The sequence below is a fragment of the Anomaloglossus baeobatrachus genome, chromosome 1 (genome assembly GCF_048569485.1).
Source record: "Anomaloglossus baeobatrachus isolate aAnoBae1 chromosome 1, aAnoBae1.hap1, whole genome shotgun sequence".
In the NCBI taxonomy this organism is placed as follows: domain Eukaryota; kingdom Metazoa; phylum Chordata; class Amphibia; order Anura; family Aromobatidae; genus Anomaloglossus; species Anomaloglossus baeobatrachus.
The window spans coordinates 511,286,548-511,301,763 of record NC_134353.1 but is presented as its reverse complement, the minus strand read 5'-3'; the positions used below and the strand labels follow the sequence as shown (position 1 = coordinate 511,301,763).

General features: G+C 49.8%; 1 protein-coding gene across 1 annotated transcript in view; it reads left to right on the top strand.

Annotated features, from left to right (window-relative positions):
- The window catches only part of LOC142295775 (stimulated by retinoic acid gene 6 protein-like), a 143,969-nt gene that overhangs the window by 25,308 nt on the left and 103,445 nt on the right, over window positions 1-15,216 (top strand). Inside the window, exon 3 of the mRNA XM_075338863.1 lies at window positions 3,067-3,167. Coding sequence (XP_075194978.1) covers window positions 3,067-3,167 — 101 coding nt within the window. The remainder of the gene's footprint in view (window positions 1-3,066; window positions 3,168-15,216) is intronic.

The window sequence follows — 15,216 nt, the reverse complement described above, 5'->3', positions numbered from 1 at the left end:
TAATGTTTTATTTAATAACGTGCAAAAAATTCACAGGACATATTATGATATTTGTTTAGACTCAGATACAAAAAGGGGAAAATGGGGGTGGGAATTATGAAATGACTGCACACGTTCTGACAGGCATAAAAAGGACCCCTCCCCCAAGCTGTGCGACCCACTATAATGAATATGAGCGGAAAAATGTAAACAGCCCATTCAAATATGGGGTCACAATAGATGTGTATAAAGGGGATAGTTAAAGTGGCATAGCAGATGGGTCAAGAGTTGTCATACCGATTCATAAGGAGTTATTATAAAAATTATTGCACACATAAATTATACGGTTAGACCTCTGACCCATGTGTTGAAAACCATACTTTGGATGTACAATCCCCAGGATACGAGATCAATTGGACATGATGAGAAAATCGGGGCTGAAAAAATGTGTACAAAGTAAAATTTCCATACACTGACAGCAAGCAGTGGGCTCAAGGCTGCTGTAGATAAGGTATTTACCTATTAGAGGATATAAAGATAAGCAACCCACTCTGTCCGCTAACAGCAAATGGCAGATTTCAAAACGCTATGGAGGACAAGGCTTCCCTTGAACTGCCCGCTTAAGGAGTGTATCATTTATATAGGATACAAAGCAGGTCAGAAGTCTGCCATACTGAAAGCAGTAGGGGGCAGAGAGGGGCAGTAAAATCAGCATATCAGTATATGGAAATCAAAGATGACAAGTAAAGAAAATCAGAACCACACTTTGAATGTACAATCCCCAGGATATAAGATCAATTGGACATGATGAAAAAGTGGGGGCTGAGACAATATGTGCAGAGTGAAATTTCCATACACTGACAGCAAGCAGTGAACTCAAGACTGCTATAGGTAAGGTATTTACTTCTGAATAATCAGTCACATCAAGAGGAAGAGGGGAGGAGAGAAGATCCAACACCGACGTAATAAACAAATTCTTTATTCAAAATTCATAAAAAAGGTAATTCCAATCAAGTGCAGAATATATTTACACTTGATGCGTTTCTGAGAAAGTAGACTCCTTATTCATAAGCAACATAATCAGAATGAGTAGCCAAGGTGATATATATACCTATACGCTTCTCATATGAGCCAGATCTACATACAGAACCAACAAAATAGTGCTCACTTTATATATAAAAGACATAATACATTCAAAAATATTAGAAATACAAACATACAGAAATATAAAATCAATGTTAGATAAACCACATTTCCATTTTAATATATATACAATGATTCAAAGCGGTGATTTAGTTCTCCTAAATAGCATGCATTCAGCTTAGGGATCCAATATAGTTTATCCAACATATAAAACAAATTGTCCGCCTCAGTAGATAAGGATTTTTCAAAATTACTTTTAGAAAAAATACTGGCCACCTTAAGAAAGCTGCTTTCATTCTTCATAAGCACATTGGTCTCAAAGGTATCCATTTCAAAAAAACTTAATAAACATAAATAAGCCAGAGTTCACTCGGTGAGAGGAGTACTGAAGATTGTGGGAGCACAAACTGCCAAAAAACTGAAAAAACACAAATAAGGAATTTAGTTCAGCTCACCACTCCAAAGCAGGTATCTCCAACTTCTGGTCCGGTGCACGGAACAAGTGGTTTGGCTTCCACAGCTGAATAATCAGTCACATCAAGAGGAAGAGGGGAGGAGAGAAGATCTTTTTTTATGAATTTTGAATAAAGAATTTTTTTATTACGTCGGTGCTGGATTTTCTCTCCTCCCCTCTTCCTCTTTATGTGACTGATTATTCTACCTGATGAGAGCCAGACCTAGCAAATTACTTAGACATGGGAGTTTTTGCACCTGAAGCAATCCAACTAGATGCAGATTCTCTCACCCATATGGCAGGCTGTGCAGGCCGTCGCTGGTACCGCTTTGCTGACAGCGGCTCCCGTACCCTAATCTGGGGCTTTGCCGTCAGGTGGTCTGTGGAGGCCAGGAGAGTTGTAATCTTCCTGCCCTCCGGATTTAGCTACCAGGGCTCGAGTACCCGAGCAGCCACGGACTCCAGTGTCCGGTTTCTAGTGTGCCCTTCTGGGGTGAGCCGGCTTAGCTCCACTCCCCAGAGGCTTCCTCCTTTTTGCCTCTTTATCAGACTCCGTCCCCCTAGGCCGAGTTCTCTCAGCTCCCCGAGCTCAGGAAAAAATGGTCTGCTCTCCTCAAACTCCTGGCTCGAATTTCTCTCTCTCCAAAGGTTAACTCCCAACTGTCCCTCCTCTAACTCCTCCCCGAGGTCAGAGTTTCTGGGAAGCTCCCCAGAACACAAGGTTTAGAGCTCCCTCTGCTGGCCCGGAGTAGGAACTGTGTTGAATGTAGGTACTTACTGACCAAGGGACCCCTTGCTTACTTCCAGGCTTAGTATTATCCCCTCTGTGGGGTAACATTACTGTAACAACCAGGCCACTGGGGTACCACATATACATACCCTAGTGAGTCAGCCAGTTTGCACCAACATTGGGAAAGTATAGAAGAGACCTGGGAACAGAATTTCTGTCAAGACATGCTTGAATCTGATGGAGATCATGCCTAGGAGGACTCAGGCAGTGTTGAAAGCCAAAGGTGGATTTACAAAATAGTAAGAAAATAATAAAAAATTAAATTTAGATTTCTTTGCGCAAAACAATAACAATGCAGTGACATGACAAGAATCTGCATAACTAATCATAAGCTAATTAGTTGCAATTCAAATTTTATGTATGAGATAGCTAAAATGATTGTCTATAAATTAAAAATAGTCTCACATTCAAAGCTGTAGTGGATGGTGAGATACAGAGCCTGAAATTCAAAAGTTCAAAACATTATTACCCTCCTGCTCGTTAGTGTAAGCTCACTCTTCAGACTCAGATTTGCTCCTTAGTGGGAGTTACTGAAAATGGGAAAAAACAAAATGTCATTCATCTACATGGTCACATGAATGATTTAGAAATTTGTTAAGCATACTGATTTTACGCCAAAAAAATGTTTGTATTGTGTCTATATTAGGTTTAGGATTATTTTGTATGTGGATGTTTGATATTATATTTTATTTCTTTCAAGGTTCTTATAATTCTAGCCCTTTCCTTTCTTGAGAGGCGAATCAATAAAACAAGATTTGATGATAAGATCCAACTTCTTGATAGACGATTTGGATTTGTCATGTAGGTATCTTCATGCTATTTTTTATATTTTATTGCTTTAATTACTAAAGGGGTTGTCAAGAGAAAAGATATTGAGGACCTACCTTTAAGACAGGTCATCAATATCAGATTGGTGAGGGTCTGACACCTGGCACCCCACCAATCAGCTGTTATAATCTCCAACAGTGTCTGGATGCAAACAATGAATGGAACTGCAGTGCAGTAAAGCCACTACACATTGAATGGTGCTGTACAGTGGAGCTCTGCTCAATGTGTTTACATCCAAGCCCCACTGATCTGAAATTGATGATCTGTCTTAGGGTATGTGCAAACGATCAGGAGACACTGTTGTAGATACAGTCTCATTCCTCTTGCGGAGATACCAGTGTTCTTTGTGGAAGAATGCAGCCCCATGCCCACAATCGGGATTCTGAGCGCTGTGTGTTTTTGCTGTGTTCTCCTGCCCAAAGCACTTATGTCTCCGCAAGCATAAATGAACATGCTGTGGCTCGGAAAACTACCCCATATGTCAGTTTACGCTGCATAGAAAAGAAGCACAGTGGGCATGGGATTTCAATAAATTCTATCCACTATGCTTGTATTGTACAATACAGTGTTTGGGACCCTTAGGTGTACTTTGCATGTTGCGACATCGCTAGCATCGGCTAGCGATGCCGAGCGCAATAGTACCCGCCCCCGTCGCATATGCGATATCTTGTGATAGCTGCCGTAGTGAACATTATCGCTACGGCAGCTTCACACGCACTTACCTGCCCTGCGACGTCGCTCTGGCCGGCGACCCGCCTCCTTCCTAAGGGGGCGGGATGTGCGGCGTCACAGCAACGTCACACGGCAGGCGGCCAATAGAAGCGGAGGGGCGGAGATGAGCGGGACGTAAACATCCCGCCCACCTCCTTCCTTCCGCATAGCCGGTGGAGGCAGGTAAGGAGATGTTCCTCGCTCCTGCGGCTTCACACACAGCGATGTGTGCTGCCGCAGGAACGAGGAACAACATCGTATCTCCTATTGGTGCGACATTATGAAAATAACCGACGCTACACAGATCACCGATTTTCGACGCTTTTGCGATTGTTTATCGGCGCATCTAGGCTTTACACGTTGCGACGTTGTTACCGGCGCCGGATGTGCGTCACTTTCGATTTGACCCCGATGATATCGCAGTAGTGATGTCGCAGCGTGCAAAGTACCCCTTAGACTTATTTTTTTACCATACAATCCCTTTGTGGCAGTAATGAATAATGCTAATGAAATAAATAATTTTAATAATTAAACTACATAGCATATAACAAATGGTTTCCATAGGACATAAAGTAAAAAAAAACCTCACAGAGAAACAAACAGCTGTATGAACTGTAGGCCAGATAACCAAAGCACAGGAGTGCTCAGCATAACGATAGTACTGCTGGTCAGACAATTGTTCTTCATACAGTTATCGGTGTGTAAGGGACTCCGTAAGGGGCATTTACATTGCAAGATAATCGTGAATGAATAGGGTTAAAAATGCTCGTTTCACGATTATCTTGCGGTGCAAACAAGCTGCCGATCACCTGATGAACAAGCAAAATGCTTGTTAATCGTGTGAAGTAATCTTTTTTGCAGCACAAAAAAATATCGTTGTTAACAGTGCATCGTCTTGTGTAATGAGGACTCGCACCAGTGTGACTCATGGCAGCCTAAGCTCACTGATAGAACTAGTACAGATCACTCAATGTGCATCTTTTACTTTGGTCTGACTGTGTAAACAGGCATGTAAAGACCGCCAATCGTTAGTTTACCGATCTGCGGTCATATCATGACCAGTTGGTCCATGTAAAGGGACCTTTAGTCATAGTATAACATGGATTGCACAACTATGACCTATATACCACAAAGGAGATTAATTAGCCCAATTATGTTGGATCCACATGTACAAAAGAGAAGGACAGATTTGTATCCAGTTCAGTCACATCTTATCTCTTGACAAGTTTCAAGAACTGGTGGGATGAAAGAGCTTGTCTGTCTTCATTCAAATATTGATAAATCTCCTACGAAGAGTTATCTGAGTCATAATGAAAGAATTGCTTTATCTACCCTCTTGATAGGCATAATAGTATTACCTGCCAGGCAGACTAAAGGCCACGTCTCACTAAGGGGTGCTTCACACATAGCGAGATCGCTACCGAAATCGCTGCTACGGCACGGTTTTGGTGACGCAACAGTGACCTCATTAGCGATCTCGCTGTGTGTGACACTGAGCAGCGATCTGGCCCCTGCTGCGAGATCGCTGCTCGTTACACACAGCCCTGGTTCGTTTTCTTCAAAGGCGCTCTCCCGCTGTGACACACAGATCGCTGTGTGTGACAGCGAGAGAGCGACGAAATGAAGCGAGCAGGGAGCAGGAGCCGGCATCTGGCAGCTGCGGTAAGCTGTAACCAGGGTAAACATCGGGTAACCAAGGTGGTTACCCGATATTTATCTTAGTTACCAGCCTCCGCAGCTCTCACGCTGCCTGTGCTGCCGGCTCCGGCTCTCTGCACATGTAGCTGCAGTACACATCAGGTTAATTAACCCGATGTGTACTGTAGCTAGGAGAGCAAAGAGCCAGCGCTAAGCAGTGTGCGCGGCTCCCTGCTCTCTGCACATGTAGCTGCAGTACACATCGGGTTAATTAACCCGATGTGTACTGTAGCTAGGAGAGCAAGGAGCCAGCGCTAAGCATTGTGCGCGGCTCCCTGCTGATCGCTGCTTCGGCTGCTGTGTTTGACAGCTAAGTAGCGATCATAACAGCGACTTACAAGGTCGCTGTTACGTCACAGAAAATGGTGACGTAACAGCGACCTCGTTGTCGCTGTCGCTTAGTGTGAACCAGCCCTTAGCAACATCGATGCTGAGGCACGACTTTTGTGACATAACAGCAATGTTGCTAGCGATGTTGCTGTGTGTGACATCCAGCAACAACCTGGCCCCTGCTGTGAGGTCGTTGGTTGTTGCTGAATGTCCTGGACCATTCTTTAGTTGTTGGTCTCCCGCTGTGAAGCACAGATCGCTGTGTGTGACAGCAAGAGAGCAACAACTGAATGTGCAGGGAGCCGGCTTCTGCGGACGCTGGTAACCAATGTAAATATCGGGTAACCAAGAAGCCCTTTCCTTGGTTACCCGATATTTACCTTCGTTACCAGTGTCCGCCGTTCTCACGCTGTCAGTTTCGGCTCCCTGCTCCCTGCACACATAGCCAGACTACACATTGGGTAATTAACCCGATGTGTACTCTGGCAAGGAGTGCAGGGAGCCAGCGCTAAGTGGTGTGCGCTGGTAACCAAGGTAAATATCGGGTTGGTTACCCGATATTTACCTTACTTACCAAGCGCAGCATGCTTCCACGCATCGCTGCTGGCTGGGGCTGGTCACTGGTTGCTGGTGAGATCTGCCTGTGTGACAGCTCACCAGCAACCCGTGTAGCGACGCTCCAGCGATCCCTGCCAGGTCAGGTTGCTGGTGGGATCGCTGGAGCATTGCTTAGTGTGACGGTACCTTAAGGAGTGCCATGGTGGCAGTGGCGTAACTAGAGTTTGATGGGCCCTGGTGCAAACTTTGGACCGGGGCCCCCCTCAAAGTACACAACACTTAGGGTACGGGATAATGATGCTGACACTTGGCTTTTACCCACAGCACCCAGGTTTCCCATGATCTAAAATCCCTCTATCAGCACCCTGCTTTCCCATGCTCTGTCATACATCTTTCCCTCAGCACCCAGCTTTCCCATATCAGAGCATGGGAAAGCTGGGTGCTGAGAGATGTATAGCAGATCATGGGAAAGCTGGGTGCTGAGAGATGTATAGCAGAGCATGGGAAAGCTGGGTGCTGAGAGATGTATTGTAGAGCATGGGAAAGCTGGGTGCTGAGAGATGTATAGCAGAGCATGGGAAAGCTGGGTGCTGAGAGATGTATAGCAGAGCATGGGAAAGCTGGGTGCTGAGAGATGTATAGCAGAGCATGGGAAAGAGCCCTTTTCCCTCAGCACAAAACATTCCCATCCCATACTTGTATCTTTTTCCTCCCTCATATATAGTTCTCCAAATACTATAATGGCCCCCACATAGCCTTCCATATAGTATAAAGGGTCCCACATAACCCTTCATATAGTAGAATGCACCCCCATAGTCCTCCATGTATTATAATGCATTTCCCATAGTTCTCCATATTTTATACTGCACCACAGTCCCCCATGCTTTATAATGCACCCCCACAGACCATGTGTAAGGTAGCCTCCATAGTTCTCCATATATTATAATGTAGCCCCCATAGTCCTATATGTATTATAATGCAGCCCCATAGACCTCCATGTATAATGCGCTGCTATAGTCTATGTATAAGGTGTCCTTCATGTTTATTATGCAGTCGCATAGACCTCCATGTATCATGCAGCCAGCACCCCCAGGCCTCCATGTATTATGCAGCCAGTCCCACCAGGGCCTCCATGTGTCATGCAGCCAGCCCCACCAGGTGTCATGCAGCCAGCCCCACCAGGGCCTCCATGTGTAATGCAGCCAGCTTCCCCCGGGCCTATATGTGTCATGCAGCCAGCCCCCCCAGGGCTTCTATGCGTCATGCAGCCAGCCCCCCCAGGGCCTCTATGCGTCATGGAGCCAGCCCCCCCCAGGGCCTCTATGTGTCATGCAGCCAGCCCCCCCAGGGTCTCCCTGTGTCATGCAGCCAGCCCCCCCAGGGCTTCCATGTGTCATGCAGCCAGCTTCCCCAGGACCTCCATGTGTCATGCAGCCGGCCCCCCCAGGGCCTCCATGTGTCATGCAGCCAGCCTCCCCAGGGCCTCCATGCGTCATGCAGCCAGCCCCCCCCAGGTGTAATGCAGCCAGCCCCCCCAGGGCCTCCATGTGTCATGCAGCCATCCCCCCCAGGGACTCCATGTGTCATGCAGCCAGCCCCCCCAGGGCCTCCCTGTGTCATGCAGCCAGCCCCCCCAGGGCCTCCATGTGTCATGCAGCCAGCCCCCCCAGGGCCTCCATGTGTCATGCAGCCAGCCCCCCCAGGGCCTCCATGTGTCATGCAGCCAGCCCCCAGGACCTCCATGTGTCATGCAGCCAGCCCCCAGGACCTCCATGTGTCATGCTGCCAGCCCCCAGGACCTCCATGTGTCATGCAGCCAGCCCCCAGGACCTCCATGTGTCATGCAGCCAGCCCCCCCAGGGCCTCCATGTGTCATGCAGCCAGCCCCCCCAGGGCCTCCATGTGTCATGCAGTCAGCCCCCCCCAGGTGTCATGCAGCCAGCCCCCCCAGGGCCTCCATGTGTCATGCAGCCAGCCCCCCCAGGGCCTCCATGTGTCATGCAGCCAGCCCCCCCCAGGGCCTCCATGTGTCATGCAGCCAGCCCCCCCAGGGCCTCCATGTGTCATGCAGCCAGCCCCCCCCAGGGCCTCCATGTGTCATGCAGCCAGCCCCCCCAGGGCCTCCATGTGTCATGCAGCCAGCCCCCCCAGGGCCTCCATGTGTCATGCAGTCAGCCCCCCCCCAGGTGTCATGCAGCCAGCCCCCCCAGGGCCTCCATGTGTCATGCAGCCAGCCCCCCCAGGGCCTCCATGTGTCATGCAGCCAGCCCCCCCCAGGGCCTCCATGTGTCATGCAGCCAGCCCCCAGGGCTTCTATGTGTAATGCAGCCTGCCAGCCAGCCCCACCAGGGCCTCCATGTATCATGCAGGCAGCTTCCCTGGGCCTATATGTGTCATGCAGCCAGCAAAATAAAAAAACAAGTACCTCTCAGCTCCTTCTGACCCCTGCGACTGCGGTAGTTATGCCCCTGCCCCCATATGTCACACACCCTGCTCCCTATATAGCCTGCACCCCCATATCACACACACACCCTGACCCACATATCTCACCCTGCCTGTACCCCAACTTACCCCTCTCAAACACTCTGCACCCTTCACATGCTTCTGTCACAGTCTGCAGCCCTCATATCCCACTCACCCTGCAGCCCCTCCCCTCATGTCCCCTCTTTTCTCATTACCACTCATGTGTTCGAAGTATCTTCTCCTGCTTTCTCCCCGGCATCCTGTGTCTCCTCCCACACAGTCACATGGGCGTGATATCATCGCAGGTCCTGGTAGGGATGGTTTCCGTCTGCCGTGCAGGAGCACATCTCCTCTGCAGCAGGTCAGGAACGCCTGGTGGCCTCTCCAGGTCAGGGGCCCCTCTGCCCCCCTGCAGACACTGGGCCCCCCTGACTCACAGGCCGGCCCCCTAACGGTCGCGCAGTCGGCCACTACATAGTGGCACTACACATAGGGGCCCGGCAGCCGGCTCTGCAGAGCGGCTGCCGGGCCCCTATAACCCTGCGGGCCCGGTCGCAGTGGCGACCTCTGCGACCGCGATCGTTACGCCCCTGCATGGTGGTATTGGGTAGAGGTATTTACTGTACAAACAGCAACATAACTAAATCTACCATTTCTTTGGGATTCCACCACATATTAATGTTTGTCTCAAAACTCCATCTACTATACCAAATAAAAAAAAATACTTGGAAGATGGACGAATCATTTTAGAAATACTAGCCAAAATAGAAAATCAATACATTACTTTTGAAAGTCTGATTGTTGCAGTTTTTCAGTGGTCCTCAAGTTCAAAAAACTCTACCCTTATGTTCTATTGTAGCTGGAGTAGCATCATTTAGGCCTGGGCTACAGGGCGACTTTAGCCAAAGATCGCTTTCTGCAACTGTTACATCTTAGGGCATTGCAAATAAAAAAGGCCACATAGCGACCAGGAAGATGCAAAAATCTAATATATAAAGCTGAGTGTATGTATGTGTGTGTGTGTGTGTGTGTGTGTGTGTGTGTGTGTGTGTATATGTATGTATGTATGTATGTATGTATGTGTTTATGTGTATTCGTTAAAGGAATCCACACAGTAGCATTTACAGTCACAAAATTTTATACAGACACCTAATTTGACTGAGGGAACATCATAGACTATGTCTTGAGGGGAAATTATAACCAGACACTTTACAGTTATTCGCAAAAAAAAACAAAAAAAAAAACACGCTTACTTACTGTTTGGATGTGTGAGGTAATATATTAGCTGTTTTGACAGTTACCCTGGATATTTATCAGGTGGTCTATAGAACCAATCACAGCTCTGCTTCTATTTTGCTACAGGTGATTATTAGGTGCTCTGATTGGTTGCTACAGGTATTGAAGGACATTCTTAGTATAAGGCTGGACTCACACGAGCGTATGGCATCCGATGCGAGAGCATCGGATGCGATATGCTAATGTCCCCCGGCTCAGGCTCTGCTGCGAGCGTGAGCCGGGTGTCATGCGACTGTAACCCGATCTTGCGATCGGGTCACAGCTGTGAAGCTGAGTGCAGGCGCTGCGGAGGAGAGGGAGGGGTTAATCCTCCCATCTCCTCCACTGTCAGCCTGTGCGTAGATCGCACTGCACTGGGATAACATCCGAGTGCAGTCCGATGTATCTCTCGCATCCATTCACTTGAATGGGTGCGAGAGATACGGCGGTAGCAGCAAAACGCAGCATGCTGCCACTTTTCTCGCATCCAGAATCTGGATGCGAGAAAAGCTGACCAACAGCTCAACCTCATTGCCTAACATTGGTCAGAGTGCAATGCGAGAATTTCTCGCATTGCACTCGTCCGATTTTCACGCTCGTGTGAGCGTACCCTTAGACTGGAATCACACTTGCTAGTGTAAAATCGGTCTGATTCTCATGCTGGAAAGTCGGACGATTTCTTCTCACATTTCGTCAGTGTGCTGTCAGTGTGCAATCAGTTTTTACCCTCTGCAGCTGCTACTCAAGTAATGTTATGTAAAGGAGCATTTACAGTGTTCTCTGCTACATGCGTAAAATGTATTGAGAAAAAAGGATGTCACTAGGATGGTGTATGTGCCGTCCGTGTGACATCCGTTTTTTTTTTTCACGCACCCATAGACTTGCATTGAAGAGACTCGTGCGAGAAACTCACCAAAACGCAGCATGCTGCGATTTTTTTCTCAGTCCGATTTGGACTGAGCAAAAAATAGCAGAAGGGAGCTGCCTCATTGATTAACATTGGTCCGAGTGCAATGCGAAATTTCCTCGCATTGCACTCTTGAGAGTTAATCGCAAGTGTGAAGCCGGCCTTAGACAGCTTATCTGTCAGTTAACATGATTTCAGTAGTGAGAGGGGGAGAGAGACAGAGAGTGAGAGAGTAGGAGAGTGGGAAAGTAGGAAAGTGGGAGAGTAGAAGAGAGTGGGAGTAGGAGAGAGGGAAAATAGGAGAGTGGGAAAGTAGGAGTGAGGGAGAGTAGGAGTGAGGGAGAGTAGGAGAGAGGGGGAGTAGGAGAGATGGAGAGTAGGAGAGAGGGAGGGACAGTTTGAGAGAAAACTGGAGAGAGAGTGGGAGAGAGGGAGAGTAGAAGAGAGGTAGCATGGGAGAGAGGCAGCGTGGCAGAGAAGGAGAGAGAAACTTAGTTACTATCCCAGGCAATGCCGGGTACTACAGCTAGTTCTCAATAATTTTGGATTTTTTATTACCTGCTTTTCATGGCACTTTACACATCACTCTATATTTTCATTATGTTACAATGTAGCAATGGCATGCAGCGATCTTTCACCACATGACCTGTGTTGCAGTCAAATTCTCATGTAATTCCAGCTTTAATAAACATTTACGTGATTGCACTGAGTGTTATACAACATTTATTCATTCATTACAGAATATATACAGGAAAAAAAGGCTGTATTGTTAGTCTTACATGATAGTGAGTGTAAATGTGGCGCCCTGGACTAGCCAGGTCATCACAGATACTACAGTACACACCCCCACCCTGAGGCAGACACAAAATCCTTGTTGCCTCCCTCCAGGGGCTGATGTCCACACCAGGTGGGGTGGAGCCATGCCGTTGGCCCCACCCACTGAGGAGTTCACAGTCCTGGAGGCGGGAGAAGGAGGTCGGTAGTTGAGTTAGGGAAGTGAAGGAGAGAGGAGTGAAGGAGAAGTGGAGGAGCAAACTGACCGTGTCCGGGTGTGTGGCCCAGGCACCAAGAGCAAGGTTGGCAGACAGTGGTGGCCGTCTGCAGGAGAGGCAGATCAACGCGGAACCGTAGGACCGGGGATGGGTGGTGGCCCGCCGGTACCGAACCGGGGAGCAAAGTGAAGCCAGCACACACAGGCAGGGCCTCCGGACCCCGACCAGGCTTGGAGCCGCCATTAGAGGTCAAATCCGTCAGTGACCGGAACCCCAGGGGTTTCCTAACAGCTAAGACCCGATTGAAGGCAACCGTCCGACCAGCAAAAGGAAATACAGCTACCGCCACAGCTAGAGTTCCAAGGGCCAGAGCCTGCAGGCAAAAGGGCTCCTCCGGCACATACACACGCTGGGGAGCGGGTTACCGGTGGGAATCCATCGGGACCGAACATACACTAAGGTGCAGGGAAAGGCAGTCACCACTAACCGTCCAGGAGAAGCCACAGCAGCCGGCTGCGGGACCCGTCCATCCAGCCGTTTGGTTTACCAGAGACTTTGCGTACCTTTGTGGAAGATTTGACCCCCACCGGGGTTATGGATTTATTTTCGAGCTGGGCCTGGAAGCCGAGGTGTTTGTGGCCCGTCGGGATGTCAATGCCCACCTACCAGAGGGCCACCCGGGCCGTAACTTGCTCCCAGGCGATCTAGTGACATACACGCGGCACTGTGGAGAGAGGAGCTGGTTTGCCCTTGATGCCAAGCTAAGAGGAGGCCAGGAGGCCCCAGAACCGTCCCAGTCCCCTCCTCCGGCCTGCGGTGTGGACTTGAAATAAGGAAGCGGTTCCTCCGTTGCACCGTTGTCCCCGTTGGGACCACCAGTACCGTTACCTGTCAAGTAAATAAGTGAATGACTATGAATGAAACCGAGTAAATCATCTGATTATCCGTCCGAAGAGAACCGTCCCCGTTGGGACTGGAGTTGTTGTCCCCTGAATAACCGTTGATTACCCCCTACCGTGCATAAGAAACTGCTTATGGACATGCCTGAGAACTTGCAGGGCACCCACGAACTTGTGGGATTGTAAATAGGTTGGGGCATGTTTCCGTTCCCGCCTCCGGAGAGGCTGATTTGGAGGATGGGCCTGGAGGAAAGAGATGGCCCAGGCCCGCCACTACCGCAACCGGTGGCGATCCTCTGGGGGTCAGGGGTCCCCCATGGACATGGGGTACCCTGAAGTGACAGCCGGGTGCGAGACACCGTACCCGTTCTCGCTTGGGCATCCTGGATCTGGACTGGGGTCAAGGGGTGCTGCCCATTTTCTTAGGGGCAGCATCAGGGCCAGGTTGCTTGGGTGGGAGAGCGGAAGCTGTCCGTTGTTATTAAAAATGTAAATATCTATGTGTTTTTGCAACGTTCAAGATGACCTGAAGTATGCTTAATGTTTACCGTTACATGTTATTTATTATTTTTACAGTTAAAAAGAAAAATAAAACCGGTGATGGACGGGCAGCCCGCGGATGGTCTGCATTTAACCAAGGAGGAATGTGGCGCCCTGGACTAGCCAGGTTGTCACAGGTACTACAGCACACACCCCCACCCTGAGACAGGCACATTAGCCAGACACAAAATCCTTGTTGCCTTCCTCCAGGGGCTGATGTCCACACCAGGTGGGGTAGAGCCAGGTGGTTGGCCCCACCCACTGAGGAGTTCACAGTCCTGGAGGCGGGAGAAGGAGGTCGGTAGTTGAGTTAGGGAAGTGAAGGAGAGAGGAGTGAAGGAGAAGTGGAGGAGCAAACTGACCGTGTCCGGGTGTGTGGCCCAGGCACCAAGAGCAAGGTTGGCAGACAGTGGTGGCCGTCTGCAGGAGAGGCAGATCAACGCAGAACCGTAGGACCGGGAACGGGCGGTGGCCCGCCGGTACCGAACCGGGGAGCAAAGTGAAGCCAGCACACACAGGCAGGGCCTCCGGACCCCGACCAGGCTTGGAGCCGCCATTAGAGGTCAAATCCGTCAGTGACCGGAACCCCAGGGGTTTCCTAACAGCTAAGACCCGATTGAAGGCAACCGTCCGACCAGCAAAAGGAAATACAGCTACCGCCACAGCTAGAGTTCCAAGGGCCAGAGCCTGCAGGCAAAAGGGCTCCTCCGGCACATACACACGCTGGGGAGCGGGTTACCGGTGGGAATCCATCGGGACCGAACATACACTAAGGTGCAGGGAAAGGCAGTCACCACTAACCGTCCAGGAGAAGCCACAGCAGCCGGCTGCGGGACCCGTCCATCCAGCCGTTTGGTTTACCAGAGACTTTGCGTACCTTTGTGGAAGATTTGACCCCCACCGGGGTTATGGATTTATTTTCGAGCTGGGCCTGGAAGCCGAGGTGTTTGTGGCCCGTCGGGATGTCAATGCCCACCTACCAGAGGGCCACCCGGGCCGTAACTTGCTCCCAGGCGATCTAGTGACATACACGCGGCACTGTGGAGAGAGGAGCTGGTTTGCCCTTGATGCCAAGCTAAGAGGAGGCCAGGAGGCCCCAGAACCGGCCCAGTCCCCTCCTCCGGCCTGCGGTGTGGACTTGAAATAAGGAAGCGGTTCCTCCGTTGCACCGTTGTCCCCGTTGGGACCACCAGTACCGTTACCTGTCAAGTAAATAAGTGAATGACTATGAATGAAACCGAGTAAATCATCTGATTATCCGTCCGAAGAGAACCGTCCCCGTTGGGACTGGAGTTGTTGTCCCCTGAATAACCGTTGATTACCCCCTACCGTGCATAAGAAACTGCTTATGGACATGCCTGAGAACTTGCAGGGCACCCACGAACTTGTGGGATTGTAAATAGGTTGGGGCATGTTTCCGTTCCCGCCTCCGGAGAGGCTGATTTGGAGGATGGGCCTGGAGGAAAGAGATGGCCCAGGCCCGCCACTACCGCAACCGGTGGCGATCCTCTGGGGGTCAGGGGTCCCCCATGGACATGGGGTACCCTGACGTGACAGCCGGGTGCGAGACACCGTACCCGTTCTCGCTTGGGCATCCTGGATCTGGACTGGGGTCAAGGGGTGCTGCCCATTTTCTTAGGGGCAGCATC